The sequence below is a fragment of the Alosa alosa genome, chromosome 15 (genome assembly GCF_017589495.1).
Source record: "Alosa alosa isolate M-15738 ecotype Scorff River chromosome 15, AALO_Geno_1.1, whole genome shotgun sequence".
Taxonomy (NCBI): domain Eukaryota; kingdom Metazoa; phylum Chordata; class Actinopteri; order Clupeiformes; family Clupeidae; genus Alosa; species Alosa alosa.
In genome coordinates, this window is record NC_063203.1 from 1,121,948 (window position 1) to 1,144,917 (window position 22,970).

The following is a 22,970-nucleotide window of genomic DNA, read 5'->3' on the forward strand; positions in this document are numbered from 1 at the left end:
TGAAACAGTGGTTGGCAGAGGAAGCAGTTGAACAGGATGTGTAGTCTTAATAGGGCCAGTTTGTATGCTTAAAGCCTGAGACTGGCAGTTGATCAAGGTGGCCTGAACACATGCCATAGGATTCTAATTGCTTAACGGCCGTATTATGATGTCACAATCGGCAATGTTAAGTCTATGGGGATTTTAAAAAAGTTTTTCTATAATAGTTTAAAAAGTATAAAAGTTTCAAAGTTGAAAAGACATAGCAGCTTGGTCCGTTTGAATACCTACGTTACAAAGTTTGAATGAAGTTTCTAAGTTAAACTGTTCAGAGAAATTGCGTCCGGAAAAAGTGGTAAGCGGAATAATAAGAAGAAGAAGTTGCCTAGGAAGAACAGTACAGTGCATTTTCATGCACTGTAATAAGAAGTTGTTGCCTAGGAAGAACAGTACAGTGCATTTTCATGCACTGTAATAAGAACAGTGATAATAGTCCATTGCATTTACATGCAATTCAATAATAAGCCTTCACCACATCAACATGACTCATCACTCAAACTGGGGCCTATTGCACAAAAGCAGAATTAAGACATCCGGGATAAGTTACTGAGCTGCGCTCAATGAATCGAAAACAAGAGTGTACAGGCTTAATTGGTTGCACAACGAGCAAGCCACGATGAGCAGACACAGATTCATCAAGCCAGGTCAAAACCTATCCTGGATAAGTGCGCGCTCACGGCTCCCTCAAATAGACCCCGCCACCGATCACAGATTCACTGATTCACCATGGCAACTAGAGCGGCTTCATTGCTTCTTCTACGGTGTGAAGTAGGTAGCGATAGCCTTTTTACAACAGCAACAAACAGCAACAACTCTGTTTAGGAGAATATTGCAGCTAGTGCCGCGACCACCACGTGTAAAATGGTTAGGCACTCCTGTGACGTCACATTGTCGCATGACAGGTCGGGAATGGCGAGTATGTAAGAGTTAATTAATGATCATAATTTTTTAAATAATACAAGGATACAAGGAAGTTTATTGTCACATGCATATAGTTACTGGAAGTAAGAAATGCAGTGAAATTATGTCTGGTGTCAGCCTATTTGTGCATTTATGGGGGTAAAAAAAAGTGCAGTAGAAGAGGGGTTTAGTAGATTAAGTGGCAAGGGCTGCATAAGAAAGGTGGGGGAGGATTGGGATTGGGGGGCACCAACAAGGAGCACCCAAGAGCAACAGGGGCAAGGAAAAACTCCCTTACCAAGGAAGAAACCTTGGGCAGATCCACGGCTCAAGGGGCTAACCCAACTGCCAGGGGTCTTGGTGTGTGTGTTGGGGGGATGACAAGGGAGATGGGATAGTGTGCTGTGTATGTGGGGAGAGGGCAGTGTGCAATATGTCATGAGACAATGTGCTGTGTATTGGGGGGGGGGGGGCAGTGTGCTGTAAGTATGTTGGGGATGTGTGTTGGAGAAGCTTCCTGATGAAATAATGTGCTGGGTATGTAGGGGGGGGGGCAGTGTACTGCAAGTATGGTGAAGGGACTTACTATTGCAAGCAGAGTACTGTATGTATGATGTATGTGAGTGATGACAGTGAAGATGTGTGTGTGGGCGGGAGGGGAGTGGAGCAGTGTGCTGTAAGTATGTAGAGGATGTGTGTTGGAGAAGATCCTGAAGACAATGTGCTGTGTATGTAGGGGGGGGGCAGTGTGCAGCAAGTATGTAGAGGAGGCTTAGCAAGCAGTGTGCTGTATGTTTGTGAGGTGATGACAGTGATGATGTAAGTGTGTGTGTTTTTTGTGTGTGTGTTGGGGGTGGGGGGGCAGAAAGGCTAGGCAATCAAGGACATGGGTAGATAGATGGAGGAGAAAACAAAAATTATAAATAAAAAGTTCTATGGAGATGTACAAAAGTTGGAGAAAGTCAGATATGTGTGTGTGTTTTGACGTGTGATGAAATAAGAAAATAAATAAAATGTCTGTAGCATAGGGAGAGGGATGTAAAAGTGCTAAAAGTCATGTAGGTGTGTGTGTGTGTGGGGGTTATGAGTGCTGAGGAGTGAATGAGTGCAAAGTAATGACAGTGGGTCTAGGTATATGTGATAGTGGCCATCAATAACTATTGGTTTCCGTTTGTGGTGACTGCTGGCTGAGATAAGGGATGAGATTAAATAGATCCTGGAACTTAGCCTGGTCTGGAGCAGGCTAGCTCCACAGAATAAATAGCCATGGTAACTTATACCATAACATATCCTGCTGCCCCCTATCCCGCTTTTGTGCAACTGGATCACATAAATTGAGCCAGGATAACCAAGATATCCCGGCTTAATCCCTTATCCTAGTTTTGTGCAATAGGCCCCAGGTCATCATTTTCTTCATCTGAAGGCTTATTATTATTATTATTATTATTATTATTTGTTATCTTATCTTAGTTTGTAATACAAACTAAGATAAGATAACAACAAAAAAAAACAAAAAAAATAATAATAATAATAATAAGCCTTCACCACATCAACATGACTCATCACTCAAACTGGTCATAATTTTCTTCATCTGACTCCACAAGTTCAAAGTCAGGTTGTGGATCATGGGCTTGTTTTTGGTTGCTGCAGGTCTGCAACCTACACATGTAGGTACACATGCAGAACAGTCCATTTGACAGGCATGTGCAATCTGGCAGTTTGCACGAACGCACACACTTGCATGATAGCAGCTCCAAGACCACATCTGGTGTAGGTGGAGAACGCATCCAGTGAATGGCCAGCTTGCCATCATTGTCAGTCCATCCATGCAGAGTAGGGCTTGGCACCACAGGAGAAGATTGTAGACAGCAGTTCCAGTTTGCTGCCTGATAGTTTGCCCGTTCAACATGCATGTAAAGACGGTCTCTACATGGTGACAGCTGGCTAGACTCAATTTCTCCCCTTTTGGTGCAGAACAGCTGATGGTCAGTTCATTTACTTCACCTGTGCTGCTATTAGCTACGTACATGCAATAGGTAAACTGCTCAATTTTCTGGAATAGATTGTCAGTTACATTCCATGACTCACTGAAAGTCACCTAGCAGGAGGGGTCCTTTCTTAACATTTTGAGGGCATTCAGCTTCTGCTGACTGACTGTCCTTCTTGGAGTGATAAGCGTGCAAGAATCCAAATAATGTTTTTTTTTCTGGCAACCTGAGTATGTGCTGCAGCATTTACGTCTGCACATTTGCTTTGTGGTAGCCCCACTCGTTGTCCAGCATTGCAAGTAGGCAACATTGGTGCAGGTGCACTGATGCTCCGTTGCTTTGTTTTGGCAACAGTGGACATGGGTTGAACAGGAACTTGGTCGAATTTATTTGATTTCACAGCAATCCCATTAACGCTGTGAGATGTTCCCTTGCCACTGACAGATTGTCCCAAGCTACGGTAGTGAATATGCCAGGATGGATGTTAGCTGGCAAAGCTATGTCACTTTCTGTTGATGAAAGTTTTTAAAGACACAGGGCTGTGTCAATCTCCTCCATCTGTGAATAAGACACGCAGTGACCAAGTTGGTTTAGGATGTTTATCAGCTCTACATCCCCTGTCAACGACTTGACACTAAATGGGAGAATGACATGCTTGGGAGGTTTGATTCTTCCACATGTCACTGCATATACCATGTCTTGACCAACTGATTGCACAAGCCGCTAATCTCTCTGAGTTGCATGATGAAGATCATGACAGCCTGTGAGTACATAGCAAAGAAAGATACTGAGCGACTCTGGAATGGTAGGACATTCTACTTCTGGTTTAACATCAGGTGGCCAGGCTTGAGGTACATCCTGACTCTTGATGTCGGCTCTCAATTTAATGGCTGCTCTGGCTACAGCATCTTGAATGCCAATACTTTTCAGGTTGTGGTTTTCTTTGACAAGTTCCCTCATGGACAGGTTATCTGGATAGAGGAGGAGTTTTCCATTATCACCAGGGAAGATGTGTAGGGCTCCACCAAACTCACTCTGCAGGTTTCGTTATGTGTTTTTGGTGGATTCCTTGACTTGGATAATTCCTTTGGAGTTCAATGAAGCAACCAGTCTAGAAGTTAGGATTGGTAAAAAGCTCCACCCTGATGAACTTGTATAGCTCATTGAATGATTGTTTTACAGCGGCTTCATACTGGACTTCATGTTCATCGCAGACTAACACATCTTTAGGAATGTCCTCTTTTGTGTACAATCTATAGCAAGATCTATGGTAGTGTCCCTCAGCTGCTACAAGGTCTCTACTCACAATAGCCAGGATTCTGCTGTCCATTTTCTTTGTGGCTGCACTCCGGATCTTTTCATCAGCTCGCAGTTCTCTATACTATACCACTTTCTCTCGCTTATTTTGTCCCTTTACATATTTGTCAGTTCTCTGACAAAATATGCACTCTCTGCCATAGGTCCTAGATGTTCCTGTGACACGTTTAGCTACTGTCTTAGATACTTTCTCTTCAGCTGAGCTACTTACACTTTGCTTTTCTTTTTCAAGGATGCCATCAAGAAGTTTCTTCATAGTGAAGATACTGTGACACTTCCTGTGGTAGTAGATTGGTGGAATCTGTCCCTCAGGAATATCATTTGCCATTTCTAAAATTGGTGCATGATTCCGTATCTGAGCTGCCATCAGCAGAGTTTTCCAGGAGTCAACACCTTGAAGTGAAACCAGCTTATCTCTATCATCAGAGCAGTGGATAATGCATTCCATTTTTGGTAGCTCCGATTGTAGACTGTCATTTACCTGCTCACTGGTGGTCATGATCATTCAGTTTAACTAGAAACATATGATAGTTAAGATACATTTTGATTTATGGTTTCTGATTATATTTGGTCTGTTATAAGTATTAGTATAAGTAAAAAACTGTCCGTCTAATTTAAGGCTGAAAATCTCCCCCTTCAAAATGAAATAATATGGATAAATTATAAATGTTCTGAATCCTTGGAGTCATGTCAGTATTCGAGTTTTTGTGTTTTGAGTCTCTGATGTTTCTTGATGCCACAGGACTAAAAGAAAATATATTATTTAGGTGAAAATTGTAGGAAAATGTATGTGATTAAAAGTTATCAAAAAGTAAGTTGAAGAGCTCCAGTGTCCACTGTACTCCTCATAAATTCACAAAAGGGCTTGAATGAAAGCCCAGAGTGTCCCCTTAAAAATGAACACAATAATATAAAACAATGAAATATATCCTTAACATGAGCCAATACCAAGATATGCACCAGTGTCTAAAATGCTATTTTTCGATGGGGGAGGGTCATTTTAACAACTGATAACACAAATTTAGCTCTGACTCAGGAAGAGCTATCACACCAAAATGTTATACAGACATGGATATTTTCAAAAATCCTAAGTAACCTTTGCCACCTTGAGTGGTACCGACATCTGGTCTGGCCCATGGACTAATGTTTTTCTTTCAAACACAACAACTAAACACATTAGTTGAACTGACCTATTTTGCCACAGCAATGAATTCATCCACCAGAATCATATTCAATGTGAAGCATCTAAGTACTGAACCATTAAGGCAAATGAACACATGGGATGCCTTGGTGTCACCCATGAGCCTTTCCATGAAGAACACTGAGATAATAACGCCGCAAACAGTGTTGGCAAAAATGTTTACATGAGTTTTCTTAAAGAGGGTTATGTTTACAGACCATATTTGTTGTATCTTACGTTATGCTTTGAGATGAATCATGCTTTGTGGCACAACATTCAGCATATTTTATTTTAAGACGTTGGGCTCTATTTTGGCGATCAGAAACGCTTGGTCAGTGGCGCGAAGCTGAAAGATGTTTTTGGGGGTCACCAAGCCATATTCATTTTGATTTCGTTGGGCACATTGTTCAAAAAGGTTGTACTAATTCTTTTAATTAACCAGAGGTGTATTTTGGGTGTGACATGCAATAAATCAATCTTTGTTTGATTGATTTATTTCTGGATCAAAGACGAGAAAACAGTAGTCCAAAGGATGACATGCTAAAGTAACACACTTATTTCAAGCATGGTCCTAGGTATTACACATAGACGTTACAGACAGGAAAACAGATAGACAAGACACAAAATGTATTTGGAGGGAAAAAGACAAACAAACAAAAAACAAAACATCACATGACACCAAATAAAAGAAAACAAAAATGCATGTATAATCTATCCAATTTATCAATGTATATTTTCCTTAGTCCATAAAAACTGCTTGACCTGTCTTTTAAAAATCTCTCGTTATGATAGGAGTTTTGTAGCAGTAGGCAAACTATTCCAAGCCTTGATACCTGTGTAAAAGAAATAATTCTTAACTGCATTATTGGCTCTAGGAACTATGCAGGAGCGGATGCTGACTCTAGTGTTATAACTATACTGCATGTGGACCATGGTTACATTAGAGCACAAATATTTGGGGGCATGACCATTAACAATGTTAAACATATGATTTAGCTTAAGTTGTTCTACTCTTAGATGTACAGGTAGTAGACCAGCTCTAGTAAACTCCTGCTTACCAATATGAACAGGGGGTGCATTTAACAGGTACCAAATGACATTATTTTGTAACACCTGGAATTTTCTTTTTTTAAGTTTCAGTCAACCCAGAAAACCAAGCAGAGCAAGCAAAATCCACGACATTGGATCAGAGTTAAAACCAATAATTTCTTTACAGAAAAATCTAAAAGCTTTGTCTTGCGATATAAAAACTTCAGCTTACAGGCATATTTGGCTACAATGGATTCACCTGTGAGTGATTAATCCAACGCTAGACCCAAATATGGGACACTTGTGGTAGATACAATTTCACACCCATTACACATCACCTTTAAAGTATTTGAATTTGCCAACTTCCTTTTTATACCAAACAAAATTGATTCAGTCTTAAAAACGTAAAAACAAAGCAGTGTTTCTGCTATCTTAAGTCTACATATGAAGGGTTCAGATGCAAAAGCCTCTAAATGCCACCTATGTCAAAAATGAGATAAAGATGGTGAGGGGATGCTCTCCACACATAGTATACGCTAATCAAATAATTTAACTTCTAAACCCACTAAATACCACTCTCTTCCTGGTCTGAAATATCGATTTATAGGTAAAAACCTATAGGAGCCTGAATTTAAATGCTCATTTAAAAGAAAAGTGGTCAGACGGATTTAGAGGGTTTTGCATCTGAACTCTTCATATGTTGCCGTGGGTATTTAGTGTAGTGTTCAATGTTGCTCTGTAAGGATTATGTGACATAATTGCATAAACATAATTGCATACTGAAAAGGTAGCCTAGGGGCCCATGACCACCTTAATCCACCTCTGACTCCAGCGCAAGAAATTGTGAAATGGTTTCTTTTAACACGATGGAGAACACATTTGGCGCTTCAGTGCTGTAACCTTGGAAAAATATTACAGCTTTGTGGCAATCAGGAAGAATTTTCTCTAGTCATTACAATACAAATAATTCATTAGGACTATTTTCTATTAAAAAAAATCATATTAAGTTCAGTGTACAGTGTGAGACATATAAAAAGACAATAACCGTGTCACAATTCTCTGGTCCTCCTGCGTTTTACATTGATCTCAGTTGCTGTGTCTTCAAAAGCCACTAGAGGGCACTTGAATGTCCGTATTAGCTTAGTCTTGACACAGATGAAGTGTAAGGAAAGATCAGAGCGGTTTTACCCCAGAAATACACCAATATTATCCCCTCTACACAATTGGAAAGCTTGTACTGTATGCAATTGATTTCCTATAATCTCTGCTCCGCTGTTCCTGCTCTTTAGGCTAAAGAAGGTGAAGTGCCTATTTTCCTGTCATAAAAAAAAGGCATGCAGGTTGCAGATAGGCAATATCCCCACTTGTCTAGAGTTGATTCATAGGCTATTAATCAACCAGTACAGTATGGCATTGGTCGTGTAACATAGCCTATTCTTTACCTATGAAAACCTTTAATTTTTGGCAGATATAATATTGATTGCATAATTAGTTTGTGTAGGGATTTAGAAAGAAAATATTTGGCAGGATTTACTCACATTCCTGCAATGCATCATTATGGCCTGGTCAGGCAGATTAACTATATGAACCAGCTGATCCTGTGTGACTCATTACACAGCAATCACGTTCAACTTAGTGCTCAGCTGCCTGATAAAGTCCAAAACTTCTGTTTAGGAGTATGGTTCTAAAGCACAGCTCAGCTAGCGCAATGTTAACTGACAGAGCAATTGCCCCATTAAGTTTTATGTTAAAGCAGGGTCTATAGAATTAGTGCGTGTCTGGCAGTGGCATCACGATGGTGGCTTCCCATCGTGATGCCGGTCATGATCGGCCGAATACAACCCTAATGTCAGTGCGTGCAAATGCACTGTACTGTTCTTCTTAGGCTCTAGCCCAAAGGGTACTAGAAATGCCACAATTGCAATCCATAATAACAAAACTTCCGCAAATTTCGTGTCTCAAAACAAACAACAAGAAGGCCAAGTATCCTATACTGCCTCACCCCAGTAGTTCCCATGCAATCTAGAAGCAAACAATAAACTGTGTCACTCAGAGTTTCCTGACTGAACTTGTCATTTAAAGCCTGCAGTGTAATGCTAGTTGACCCTAGTTTTGTTAACTCATAGCAACAGTTGATACGGAAAGAAAACTCTTCTCTTCTCTGAATGGTAGAGTGACACACCCACTCCAGTTTGCAACAACTATTTTTTGGTTCTAGCTCCAAACCAAAGTAGATAGATAGATACTTTATTGATCCCCAAGGGGAAATTCAAGAAAAAGGGGAAATTCAAAGTGTTCCGTTCTGAACCAGTTTTGTTTGGTGGAAATGCTCTAAACGGTTCTAATGTTGATTAGCAAATGGGAATGGAACCAATTCGGTCGGTGGAAAAGGGCAAACTTTGAAGCTCTTTTTGTACCCAATCATGGTGGCAGTTAACCTAATTAGTTGTGAAATGTTCCTCCTTTTGTTGCATTATCATTACAAAAGTTTTCCAGCCTTTTGGAGACAAATTGCTGGCATCAAATTCAAAAGGAGCTTAGCCTATATTTTCCATGAAATAATCAAATTTGTTTGCTTTATTTACATTTCTTCGATGTCCCAACTTTTTTTGACACTTAAAATCAACAACTTCAGGGACAATTAGACATTTTTCATATGTGGGCTGAAGTGAAATGTAATAATTGGTAGGACTTGACGATACATGTAGAATGACATATTTTATTTAAAATTTTATCTAAAAACTACATGAGAACCAAATATTCTAATGTGTGGCTTTTTGATGAGAACAAAAAATCCATCCCAAATGTCAAACAGGGCCGCCAGCAATATTTTTAAATTCTGTCATAAATTATTCTGTGGTTTACATGAATAGTACAATTCTATAAACACATTTCTGTCTGTAACAGACAACTAGGAATTTAACATGGAACACATTTATGGTCTTTAAAATTTCTAACATAGGCAAACCTCTTTCCACATTTCTGGCAAAAATATGGCTTCACTCCCGTATGGACTTGCATGTGTGCCTTCACATTATTAGCCTGGCCAAATCTCTTCCCACAAACAGCACAGCTGAAAGGCTTCTCTCCAGTGTGTACACGTTTGTGTCTCTTCAAATTCCCAGACATACGGAAAGCCATTCCACATGAGTCACATTTGTATGGTTTCTCCCCAGTATGAATGCGTTCATGCACTCTCAGTGAATTAGCCAGACTGAAGGCCTTTGGGCACCAGGCGCATTTGAAAGACTTCTCTCCTGTATGAACTTTTTGATGAGTTGTACATGCACTTTTCTGAGCAAAGGCTTTGCCACACACTTCACATGTAAATGGTTTCTCTCCTGTATGGAGTTGCTTATGGAGTTTCAGGGAGGCTACAGAACTATAGCATTTGCCACACACATCACACCTTTGAGGGTTTCTTGGATGTTCTAAACTTGTTTTTAGTCTTTGCTTGTAGACTCCATCATGTGTTAGCATGTGATTTTTCAGGGCATAATTATAAACAAAGGTTTTGCCACAAATGTCACACATGAAAGGCTTTTCACCAGTATGTACCTGCATGTGACCTTTCAAGATACTCCTCTGGTTGAAGCCTTTGCCACACACCACACAAACATATGGTTTCATACCTGTGTGAATCAGGTGATGTCTTTTAAGGTTTACAGCCAGCCCAAACCTTCGTTCACATATGTTGCACTTGTATGGCTTATCACCTGTATGAACAACCTGGTGTAACTTTAGTGTGCCTGGGTTCCTGAAGGCCTTTTGACACTTGTCACACTTAAAGGCCTTCTCCTCTGAATGAACTCTCTCATGCATCTTAAGCTGGCCTGACTGAGAGAAGCCCTTCCCACAGGTCTCACACATGTAGGGTCTCTCCCCTGTGTGAATTCGCCGGTGGCTCACCAGACTCTGCTGGACTGTGAAACCCTGGCCGCATATTGTGCAGATGAAAGGCTTCACTTTGGCATGCACAAGTTCATGTGATCGCAGAGAACCTTCTTTGTTGAACATTCTACCACAGGTCTCACAGTTGTATTTTTGATCATGTTGCAATTTGTGTCTGTTAAGAGCTTTCATATGCCAGTACTTTTTGCCACACAGGGCACAGCTATGTGGTTTTTCAGGAAGTTTTCTGTGGTTCAAAACTGCATTAGATTTACTTTGAGGGGAGAGGTCTGGTGGAGTGAGACTGATATTTACTACAAAAGCCTTTCTTTTGGATAATTTGTCCTTTTCTAGCAGAGTAAGTACAGCTGCACCCTCTTCTGGCTTCTGGGCACTTACACTGCAGGATGGGGTTTTGCACAAAGCTGCAGCATTCCTGTTCTGGGCATCAGGTTGCTTAGCAAATACCTCTTCTCTCTCTGCAGACAAATACAGAAAAAAAAAACATGAAGGAAACATAAGTGAAGTGCATAAGTGCAAACAAAAATTAGCCATAAAAGTCCAATACAATTACCATCTCTGTTAATAATGGCCACTTCACTCGTCTCATCTTCAATATCCTCGTTTATGAGCACTGCATTGGAGCCAATCTTTCTTTCAAGAAACTACATGAAACACAAAGTTTACCCATCATTAATCAACAGCATCTCATCTTAACATTGAGAAGTGTCTAAACACTGACATGTGTACTAGCCAAAACTAGATCATGTTGGTGAACTTACTTCCTTCTTAGAGGTGCTTGTCTGCACCAGACTAGATTCTGGGATGGTCTGAGAAGAGGGGAGAAACACCAACCCTGAGGACATAATTAAAGCGTAAAACCTTCACCTTCAACATACATCACTTATGAACATCACTGGCCTCATCCACACGAAAACTAAATGTTTTGGAAACAACACTTTTCCTTTGTATATTTAAATGGTTTAGCATCCACATTATATTGTTTCCAGAATTATCATCGTCCACACAGAAATCAAAACCAAGTGAAAATGCAACCTTGGCCTTGCAGTAATGTTAACATTACCGGTGTGCTACTGACTGCTGCTGGCACAGAAATCATGACTGGATGCAGAAAAGCATTAAGTATAAGTATATATACACTCTTTTGATCCCGTGAGGGAAATTTGAGGGCATTTTACTGTGACAAACATTAACTGTTTTGGACGTCCTGTCATGTAGGGAAGGAGTAGGGCTGTTTTGTCAATGTTTCCATCGTGAGATCTGTAGGACTGTGACCTCAGCATTTTAAAAAAGTTGTCTATATGGCAATACCAGGGTCATACCTCCCAACACTCCCTTTTATCCTGGGTTTCTCTCAAATTTCAAAATCATTTCTTGGCACCCTCACGTTTTGTTATTTCTCCTGTAAAGCTCCCATAATTTGCATGACCATCAAACTTTCTTATAAATATCACAGATCCATTAGTTTTGTGTGATTATTTTCCCAAGTTGCCAGATTGTGTATGAAATACATCCTATACATACAAATCACTCACTTCATACAATTTCAACCCATTTGTCATAAAACCTGGCAACTCAAAATTGTTTCCTACTCTTGCAAGCAAGCTGGCTAGCTGGTTGAATATTCATGAACTGGCCAGCCAGCTGTTGTCAAATTGTTAGGAAGGAAATATGGTGATAGATGATTTCACATCTGAGTGTCTGCATACTTAATTATTATTAACATAATATTAACAATTATAATTGTTATTGAGTGTTGTTAATACACAATAGGCTACTTTGTCTTCGGAACTTAAACTGACCGCGGCTCAAGTGTTGGAGGTACCAGGCAGGAGGTAGATTGTACATAAACTGGTATGTAGCGTTCCACTTGCGGTAAGATAACAACCAAAATGCAGTGCATACAGTGGGGAGAATAAGTATTTGAACCCATGCTAAAGTTGGCTAAGAGAGAAATATAAAATCATCTGTTAGAAATTGATCTTAATGAAAAAAATGAGTAAAAATCCAACCTTTAAGGGCACCTTAAATTACAGGGGCAATAAGTATTTGACCCCCATGTTAAATTCCCATAGAGGCAGGCGGATTTTTTATTTTTAAAGGCCACTTATTTCATGGATCCAGGATACTATGCATCCTGATAAAGTTCCCTTGGCCTTTGGAATTAAAATATAGCCCCACATAATCACATACCCTTCACCATACCTAGATATTGGCATGGTGTGTTTTTCAGTTAGCCTATTAGCTGGTTTGATGCTCATTGAGTTCAATGCCAAATTCCCAAAAGCCATGGGAATCAGGATGTATAGTATTGAGCTGCCTGCTACAGCGGAGCTCGGGGAGCAGTGCCTTGCTCAAGGGCACTTCAGCTGTTCCTACTGGTCGGGGTTTGAACCGGCAACCCTCCGTTTACAAGTCCGAAGCGCTAACCAGTAGGCCACGGCTGAAACTAGCGTTTCACACATCAATTCAAGGATCACATTGCATTCCACTTTCTTTGACAAAGAAACACTTCCTTTGCCTTTACTTTTACTTGCTCATTGCAATGGTCAAGTCCGGTCAGGTCAGTTCATGTCACAGATTTGGAGCATACAGGTCAGAGTAAGAGAAGTGAGAAGTGATTGATCACGGATAATTTTGAGAATGCTGAGCATAGATAACAATAAGCGTACTGTGTGTCTGTGCGTCTGTGTTTAGTTTAATGAAAAGTTTTGCATACACATCAGCCAGCCTGATGAACTGCCTTCTACGTCATCAGATGTCCATGCTATAAAACCAACAGTTTTTATTGTTGTATAGTTCCTTCTTTTTTCCTCTCTTACAGGTACATTATACTTGATTTATATAAATATTGCATGTTTGTTTCAAATAAATCACATTTTTCATCACTAAAATGATGGAAATAAATGGCATTTTTTATTTAGTGATGAAAAATGTGATTTACTTGTGACGTTTAAGCTGATGGAGTAAAGTGCTCCCAAAAACACTATGTGTAATGTATAACCACAAAAAATTATTATAAACTAATGAAGTTAGAAAATGCCATAGACAAGTGTCAGTCAATTAAATTAAATATCCATTAGGTGTATAATAAGCTCAAGGAGGTTGTAGATTGCAGTGACTTTACAACATCTAAGGGGTGTTTTCGAGGCTAACAAATCAATGTCCAAAAGATCTCACTAAGCTGTTGTGTTTCTTGGTGTTTTAAGTCAGCGGTGGCAGCGCTGCCTGGAAGGCGACGTTGGGGGCATAATTGAGCAGCTGTTGTGGAGCATTTGTAACCTATGCCCTTGTAGTGTTCATTTTGTCACCTATTTTTAATTTAGTCCTAGTCTTAGTCTGACGAAATGTCCTTTTTAATCTTTGTCATATTTAGTCATTCAAATATCATTTTTGTTAGTCAAGTTTTAGTCGACTAAAAGTCTCGTCATTTTAGTCTAGTTTTAGTCAAAAGAAAACTAAAGGCATCTTAGTCTTAGTCAGTTTTAGTCAACACATTTTAGTCTTTTTTTTTATAACAAATTATTTCTGATTACCATTTGAGTCAAATAGTGTTTCACACATCTCAATTTTCCAACAATATTGTGTGTCCACAGGGCTACTCGTCTGTTATAATTACTCATTCTGATTTTTTGTCAGTCAGTATGTTTACATGCACAGGTAAGTCGAGCTACAGTTATAGCTCGGCTGGGATTTGACCATAGACAGTAAAAGATTTGACTGGACCACTGTCATTCGTAGACCAGTGTTTCTCAAAGTGTGGTCCGGGAATCACTGGTGGTCCGCAAGCTATCCCAAGTGGTCCGCGAGCAGACGTGGTAAAATATAATATAGATGAGTTGTTTGCAATATTGAACCAACTTGTATGTAAAAACAGTTCTGCAACACTGTCTATGTAAGATATGCCAGTTTAAATCATACAGTATGAATCCACACAATAAGCAAAGTGCAAAGACAATAAGCAAGGTGGTTCAGTGAGTAGGCCTATAGTGTAGACTACTTATAGGCTACTGTTGAAGTAGGTATAATCTTTTTTTTTTTAGATAGGGTTAGTTAAGTGGTCCTGAAACTGAAAAAGTTTGAGAAACACTGTTGTAGACGAAAAGTATTAATGTTTCCAATTACCTAGCTAGATGGCATATATGCTTCAAACACAACACATTCCCCAAACAGACTCTCCATCTTAGCCATAGCTAACTTGCTAGCGAACTTTCCATATTAGCTTACTTGCTAGCAAACTTTGCATCATCAGTCTAACTAGTTAAATAGTTGACATTACTTGCTGAACATTTTCGTATGGACATTCTGGGGGATGTTAATTTGTATATGTATGAGAGAAGCTTCAACTTCTGGGCATGTAGCATTGTGGCATAAAGCTTAGTTAGCTTGCTTTAAAAAAAAGATCGTTGACGAAGATATTTCCTCTCGTCTCGTCTGACGAAATTAACACTATTGCTTTGCCCTCTATACTTGACATGCAACACTTAAGAGAAAGAGGACGCCCTGTACTATAATAAATAGGCTAAACCATAAAATGTCAAAGCGTTTCATTTAAATTTGTGATTCATGATGTATTCTGATCATGTAAAAACAATTTTACAACACTAATTTCATATTAATTCATAAGTAAGTTTCCGGTGTTCCTTTCAAGATTTTGATATTGCATATTTACAGTAGAATACATTTAGGGTGTATTTCACTCTGATGTATAAAAGACACTTTATCCACATGTCAGTTTTGTATTTAGAATGCCAACATTTTACACCTCAATTTCCAAATTTACAAGCCCCCTAATGAGATATTTATAATTCCAAGTGGACAAACTGCGCTTCTCAACTGCAGGGGTACCCTGAGAGCAATTTGGGCTGAGGGCTGTTTTAATGTCAAATATATGTTTAATTGCGAAGGGATTGTGCATATGTTGTAATGTGTCAAAATCTCACCAAACGCATTGTTTGATTTGGCATAGTGCCACCATCTGGCAACAGAAAAAATCTGATGTTTCATCAGATTCACTTCACGTTTGGTGTAAATAAACTCACAAGTGTCCTGATTGTATATTATGAGGGGGGTCATGCCCCCCATGTGCAGTTCTAGGGGTAGACTCTCCAGTCAATAGTTCAAAGAACTTTTTAGTCCGAAAACGGCTTTAGAAAAATTGGAACCTAAGGGGAGTGCAGTTAGCTTGAACGTTTTTAGGGAAAGTACCTGATCCTGTTGTTCTGGTGTGCTCAGTCTCAGGAGGGACTTTAAGATGTGCTGTGTCCTTCACATCAACTTCCCTATGCTTCCTCTCCATGTTTCCTAGTGTCTTCTTTAGGTTTTTATTCTCCTGTACACTTTGCTGACACTGCTTTTGCAAAACTGCACAGCATTCTGTGAAAACTCTGCTGAGCTTGCGTACAGCCTCTTGTCCCAACATCCCCAGTATGGAAGAAATAAGTGTCTGTAAAGTAGTACAGAAATATGAATCAGTTGTGTATACATGAAAAACCAAAGACAATTCAGTACAGTATGTAGTTAAAATTAAGAGGTTTATTGTGGTAATGTGGTGCCTCACCACAACATCCACAGAGCACATCCTCTGGCCAGTGTGCATCGAGGACAAACCATTTATTTATAAGTAAAGAACAGTGCTCAGTGTATTGTCCACAAATAGAAGTAAATAATTGGTTGAAAAAAATGGTAGGGGGACAGTTGGTTAATATTCTTAACAGTCTTCTGTAATAAACTCTGGGTTTGCTAACTACGTTGTTGGTGCTTCGTTTTATGTGTAGGGACCCTGAGGAGAGCGGCAAGGCGTGGTTTACACTTCCGCAATGCACCTTGGGAAGTCAACAAGTTGGGCTCTGCTGAACTTTATGCAAATGAGAGCGGTTAACGCGAGGCGGTTAGCCAATGAAAGTACATCTTCGGTAAACAAGTTCTCCTTTGCTCTAGTCTCCCGGTCCGGAACAATAGCCTGCCAGAAATATTTGTTCCGCCTGATAATCGTGTTGGTTTCATGAAAATATAAGCTATAGTGGCGAACAAGTTCGCCACTGCACCCTATCAAAAAGACCTTGTTGGCGACTTGAACCAAGACAGAAGGTGCTTTGGAGGAACAGGTCAGTGATATTTGTGAGTGTTTCAATAAAAGATGTTAACAGTATTACGTCTTAAGCTACCTCCACTTTAGTAGCCTACATTAGCTGGCATTGTGTAATTAGATTAAATAAAACGTTACACCATACACTTTAGCCTATACACGGCCACAAGCGGCGAAGGGGGAGAGGGCGCGTCTGCAAGCGTCTACGCGCCGCAATAATAGACCTCTGAAGTTCGCCTACAAAAAAGAACCAAAACGGTCATCTTTGCCCATATAAGGAGATCCGTTTGTTAATTGAAGCAACCTACCTATGGCAAGTTGCATTGCAAGTTAGCTCTGGGGTAGCAAAAAAGTGTGCCGCCTTCACATACCAGAGATCACAGTATCCACTCAAAGGCAGAGGACAAAAGTGTGTTCAGGAAAACGTCTGCATTTTTTACTTTTTCAGCGAGAGTTTAACAGGTGCGATAATTCAAAATCCCCATGTTATTTTCCCATAGGAAAAAAAAAAAAAAATCGCCAGATACCGGATGTCAAAGATGGCAGCTTTTTTGTAGGCGAACTTCAGAGGTCTATGGACTCGTAGTGTTACCAAAGATTGTTAAGGCGGAGCAAGATACTTCGTCGTAGTTCATGTCTATGGGTGCAAAATGGGGATCGAATCCTGTCTGCATAGAGGCGGTCGATGGTATTGACGCTGCACGCTGTAACCGCCAACAGCGGCGGCATAAATAACCGGCGCACACCTGATATGAGGTCGATTTTCTCCAGACTGGAATCCTCAAAAGTGCTAAAAATGTATCCGAAATGTTCAGAAGGGTTTGAGAATCATGAAAACGTGCCCGAAATTCACATTCCTAACTCTATAGAACCAAGACCTTAGCATATGTGGTGAAATTCTGAGCTATTGCCCATACACTTCAATGGAGCAGTCGTTGTCTCTGCTCTGCATAAAGGGGGATTTTGAACCCGACCCGACCCCCCCCCCTGTGCGATCCGGGTTCCCGGAAGTGGCTCCTGATTAAATATCTTGCTCCGCCTCAACAATCTTTGGTGCTACTGTTGCTAGTCCGACAACCTCGGCCGGAGTTAATTAGAACTTCAATGATAGGTAGATTCTGCTGTAAGTCTGTCTGTAAAAGTTACATCCCAAGAGGCTCTTTTGGAGAGCCACAGACCTGTTAGTTTGAGCACATAATTGACGTTTTGTTTACATGTGTTCAATGGAAGTCAATGGGAGCCGCAAATCGGTAAATAGCGGTGACCAAAGAATATTTCTCCGGACAGCGAGACGGCGGTTGCTATACGCGCCCAACAAGAAACAGGGTTTACTACGTTACGGAGTGGCTCCGTCCTTTCTTTTACTGCCTATGATCTTTTTTCCAGACAAACTAGCCTATCTATTTCGCGCGTCTTAGTCGCGACAAAACTCTGCGGACAGCCACGTGTGCCCTCTTACAAAATGAATGTTGTAACCAAAGATTCTAGCGCGCTACGCTCTAGAATCTTTGTTGTAATTAACTGTTTTAACGTTAACAAGTTTAAACTTGAAGACATTTGTTAATAAAGCAAACGTTAACTGAACTCACCATGTGACCCTTCCTTAACGCCACTGTATGTGACAGGGCATTGCCGTTCTCATTTACTGTTGACATCGTTACTTCACCATCCCCGCCTGACGTTACAACTCTGGCGATTTCTAACAGGGCCACATTCACTAACTCTTTAATAACAACAGTAATTTCCGTTTGGAAGACATCTGGAACTGCCATACTGTACAATGTATTTGAAAATAAACACTCTATAGTCAAACAAACCACGTGAAATCAAAGGTATTTGTTACTAAGAGTAATTAGCGACAAATAAGCAAATTTCAATATGGCCGCCAGTCTTCAAAATAAAAGCAAAAAAGTGTCTTCTTCTTTTTTGGCGGTTGGCAAACAGCTTTTAGGTGCATTACCGCCACCTTCTGAATTGGAGTGTGGGTCTGAACCAAAGATTCTAGAACAGAGCATCTTTGGTCTGAACTCTACATTTCTAAATTCTATGAAATCACTCTGTTGCTTTCAAATAACAAAAAATAGGCTACATCTAAAACATTGTTCCCCAGAATTTATTTGCAGTAGGATATATCAGAAATCTTTAGATTTATCTTTACTTCCGCTAGCTGTTCTATAAGTGTTTGTCGTTTCTGACTGTACTTAGGACAATGTTCTATAACATGTCCTGGTTTCTTGACTACCACATTCACAGTTACCATCAGCATGTTTTCCCATTAGAACTAATGTGCTGTACAGTCCTGTATGTCCATACCTCATTCTTGACACAATATCCTCCTCCTGCTTGTTTCTGCTGGTACTCCTGCTCCATCCAACATTCTTTTGAATTCAGATGTCTGCCTGTGAGTTCATTGTCCCATAAATATTGCCATATACCCTTGGTTTAAGCTTTAGTTTCTGCCTTACATTGTACTTGGATATTAATGCTGTCTTGCTTTGATGCCTGTTTAGCATATTTATCTGCAATTTCATTCCCCATTACCTCTACATGGGCTGGGACCCAACCCAACACAATGTTGACTCCTGACATCAAACTATTCATTTATTGCACTATATCATAAACAATATCTTGCCTAGATTCAGAGTGCAGATTTGTAATACTTAACAAAGCTGAGCTTGAATCAGACCATAACATTACACCTTTTGATCCATATCCTCCACCCATAATAAAGCCAACCATATTGCAATTAACTCTGCTGTATAGCGAGCTCATCAGTAATCCTATTGGCCTTAATACGTACTCCTACTCTATTATTTATTCTTGATGCATCTGTATATATCTGAATAATGTCCATATTTTTCTCCCACATACCTTTGAAATGTACAGTTATCAATGGTAACCCCATTCTCTCTTTCTTCAAGCAATGTTAGATCTATTAGACCTCTTCAATCATCCAAGGCGGGACACTTGAGTATGCTACAGTTGGACTTACACACATTAACTTCCATTTCTTTTGCAATATTCTCTGCAGCCAAAACTTGAGCTCTGTTTTTTTTCTCTTTTTGTTGACAGGGCACTAGAACCTTCTGACTAGGATGGTCCTCTTTATGACCCTTCAAGTTTGCCCAGTAAACTAGGGCCAACTGCTCTCTTCTTAACTTGGCATCTCTCCCATCTCTACCTGTATTGCAGCCACAGGAGTGGTCTTACATGCCCCACTACATAATCTCAATGCCTGATACTGTATCAGATTCAGCTTATTTAACTGAGTTGCAGAAGCAGACCCATATACTAAACATCCATAATCAAACACTGATCTTATTAATCCTATATAAATAGTCTTTGTCATGAAAGGTGCCCAGACTTAATTCAGTTAACAGTTTATTAACTACTCGGTTACACTCGTGCAGAGCTCCTGGCCTTTTACTAGACAGCTCCTACTTAAAGGATAATTCCGGTGTGATTTTGACCTAAAGTGTGTTGAAACATGATACCGAGTGTGAACGTATGTCTCATAGCTCACCTCAGCTTGTCCCCTGTAGCCAATGCTACCAACAGTGTTTCGTTGTGGTGCCTCGGGCATCGGCCTAGCCATGCAAATAAATCACTGTTTTATACCATTTACGAGGCTCAAAGTAGCTCCATACTTCATTGGTAGACTTCCGAGGGCCTTGGCATTTAAAATGAGACATGGAGAACTTTGAAAAAGCACTGGTAGTTTATTTACAAGACGATTTATACAGACAGTACCTTAAGGAATTTTACCGTTCGCCATCTTGAATTTAGTCGACGATAAATCGGCGGCGAGTCTGAATGAACAGGTATGATAAGGGGTCAGATTCAAAAATAATTCGTGGAGATGCATGGATTCCAGTTGTTGCTACTGGAAGCAATTGAATCCATGCATTTCCACTGAATTATTTTTGGAATCTGATCCCTTATCATACCTGTTTATTCATACTCGTCGCTCGACTTATCGTGACTAAATTAAAGATGGCGTCGAAACTACCAGTGCTTTTTCAAAGTTCTCAATGTCTCGTTTTCAATGTCAAGGCCCTCGGAAGTCTACCAATGAAGTATGGAGCTACTTTGAGATGATGATTTAGGAGGAACGGCCTGTGGGCTTAGAGGCACTGAGGGAGAAGGAGTGGCAGGGGCATTGGAAGGTTGTCGCCTGGAAGGTTGTGACTCAGGTCACCAGTCTCTGGTGTTGTCTCCTGTCCTGATGACCTGGCACTTCCTGGATGTGTCTCCGGTTCCAGCGGGTGACAACTCCTTGCTCAGACTGTACATAGTAGGACCTGGGCTCAGGTGCAGGACCTTTGTAGGAGTATCCCAGCCTTTCTCACCGTCCAGCTTCAAGTTGACGTGCTGGCCTGGCTGTAATGCAGGCAGAGGTCGTGCTGAGTGATGTCTGTCGTAGAAGAAGCGATAAGCATTCTTGGCTTGTTGGTCTTTCCGTCTCAAAGTGTCCTGATCAACAGGGTGGAACAGTTGATTAGGCAGGATGGGGACAGTTGTCCTGATCTGCCGGCCTGTCGCGAGTTGAGCCGGGCTCAGACCTGTCGCAGTGATTAGGGTTGCCCTGTAACTCATAAGGGCTAGGTGGGGATCTGGTTGGTGCAGGATGTGCTTCGCTGTGGCCACACTCCTCTCAGCTGCTGGTCAGCGTGGGAAGACGTGCTGAAGGTGGGCTGAGCTCAACGAATGTCAGGTTACCAGAGCCCGCCTTGGCACTTCCTATTAAGCCCCATTGTATCGAAATTGGTTGCAGTTCCATTAGAATTCCACTGGGGGTGATCGCGGGCGAGCGCAGGTTGAATGGGGGTCTATGGAGCTAGACGGCTAAATTTATCTCTTTCACCTGCTTGTGGTGGAAGAATTGTAGATTTTATTGTAGTTTATGCAAGTTCAACATAGATTTTAGATCTAAAGTTGAATGAACGAGTACTTATGCCCTTTTGATTTCTTACATAGCTATACATAATTATGTCCTGTTTGCCCATGTTAACAAACAATTTCAAAAAACTTATAATACATTTTTTGTTTGTCTTGATGTAAGTAATTTTCATGGTGACGTGTGAAGGTTCCTTTTTTTCCCCTATTTGCGTGAGAAAAATACTTAGGTCTTTTTCTAAACTTTCCCTTTATTGGGATTCTTCGGGGCATTTTTTTCCTTACTCAGGACATATTGAGTATACAAAATCAGTTAAGTTTTCTTCTGTTGCAATTTGTTCAACGTTGACCCCTATTTTGGCTTAAAATGACTGGACTAGAGACCTCCATGCATTCTGCGCTCGCCTGCGAGCGCCCTCAAGTGGAATCTGAGGAGGAACTGCAACCAGTCCAGAAATCGGAAGTAACCAGACAGTGCCATTCTCTGCACTCTACACACTCCTGTACAATAGGTGGCGGTATGCAATCATTGAACGATCCAATCTGCCAATAATAAACTAAAGAAGAAGAAAAACGTTTGCAGCTCTCGAGTGAATGGTGTGCGATTACGATAAGCTGTAGAATCGACATTGACTTATTTTATTACTAACGAAGTGCTGTCTAGCTTAAGAGGTAAGACCCTATACAACAATTTTAAGTTGTTAATATGACTTTAACATATACTTTAAGGTTACCTAGGTACCTTATCTGTGGCAAATCCAAACAGTTTACGATAGACAAGTTGCTGTTAGCTAACTTAACATTAGCTAACTATATCCGTTCCTAGCCTAATATTTGGCCTAATGTTTGCGAGGTTATTGATTTGTTAGCTCACTTGCTTGCATTTATACGATATGACATTATAACGATTCATCAGTAGAATGAACGAGATTCGTGGAGGAGCTGGTAACGTTGGGAAACCAGACAGCTAGGGTATCTGTCTTGTGTTAGCATTGATATTTACAAAACCCCATTGTGCGGAACTGAGTTGTTACCTGGGATATGTTGTAGTGCATCGACTGCAATCACGTGACAACCAGGGATGTAGTGGAGGCTAAACGCACGTAAACGCCGTTTATGCACCTCCTGAATTTCGGAAGCGTTTACGCACCTCTAAATTGCGTTTATCCATCTCTAAATTGCGTTTTTCCGCCTCCGTTTATCCACCTTTAAATAGCATACCGTTATTAAACAATTCTAAATTAAGCTTATGCCATTTTACAATTATAGTCTAGCTACATCAAGGCCGTAGTCATGATGTCAACATTGGGGGGGATCCCCAAATCTGTGGCGGGAAATCTCTGGCGGGGGTTGGGGGATCCCCAAAAAGAATTTAAATATATTTCCTGCCATTCAAAAATATATTACAAATCACAAACAAGTTATTAGTTAACTTAGTCAATTAGGGTATTCTGAACTGTTGACAGACATAGGCATGGATGAATCCAATTAAGATATGGGGGTTTGGTGGCGTGCTCCCTGGAAGATTTTTTTTAAATGACCCTTTAAATTATGTCTTCTGGTGAGTTTTGTGGAAAGAGAAGAGAAGGGTGGAGAAGAAGCAACTTAACGCAGAGGCTTG

At 40.4% G+C, this 22,970-nt stretch overlaps 2 protein-coding genes across 5 annotated transcripts in view; one reads left to right on the forward strand and one right to left on the reverse strand.

The window, feature by feature from the left end:
- Positions 1-9,158: 9,158 nt before the first annotated feature.
- LOC125308921 (zinc finger protein ZFP2) lies at positions 9,159-18,412 on the reverse strand. Its single transcript, XM_048265574.1, has 5 exons — positions 18,043-18,412; positions 15,574-15,811; positions 11,127-11,200; positions 10,919-11,009; positions 9,159-10,823 (listed from the first exon to the last, which is right to left on the reverse strand). Exons 1-5 carry the CDS (start codon positions 18,223-18,225, stop codon positions 9,373-9,375), a joined length of 2,037 nt encoding a protein of 678 aa, XP_048121531.1. The 5' UTR covers positions 18,226-18,412; the 3' UTR covers positions 9,159-9,372.
- Positions 18,413-21,882: 3,470 nt separating this feature from the next.
- Positions 21,883-22,970, forward strand: part of supt5h (SPT5 homolog, DSIF elongation factor subunit) — a 59,934-nt gene continuing 58,846 nt past the window's right edge. For all 4 annotated transcript variants that reach the window (XM_048264629.1, XM_048264630.1, XM_048264631.1 and 1 more), the window contains exon 1: positions 21,883-22,021. The gene's annotated coding sequence lies outside the window, so the exon portion shown is untranslated. The remainder of the gene's footprint in view (positions 22,022-22,970) is intronic.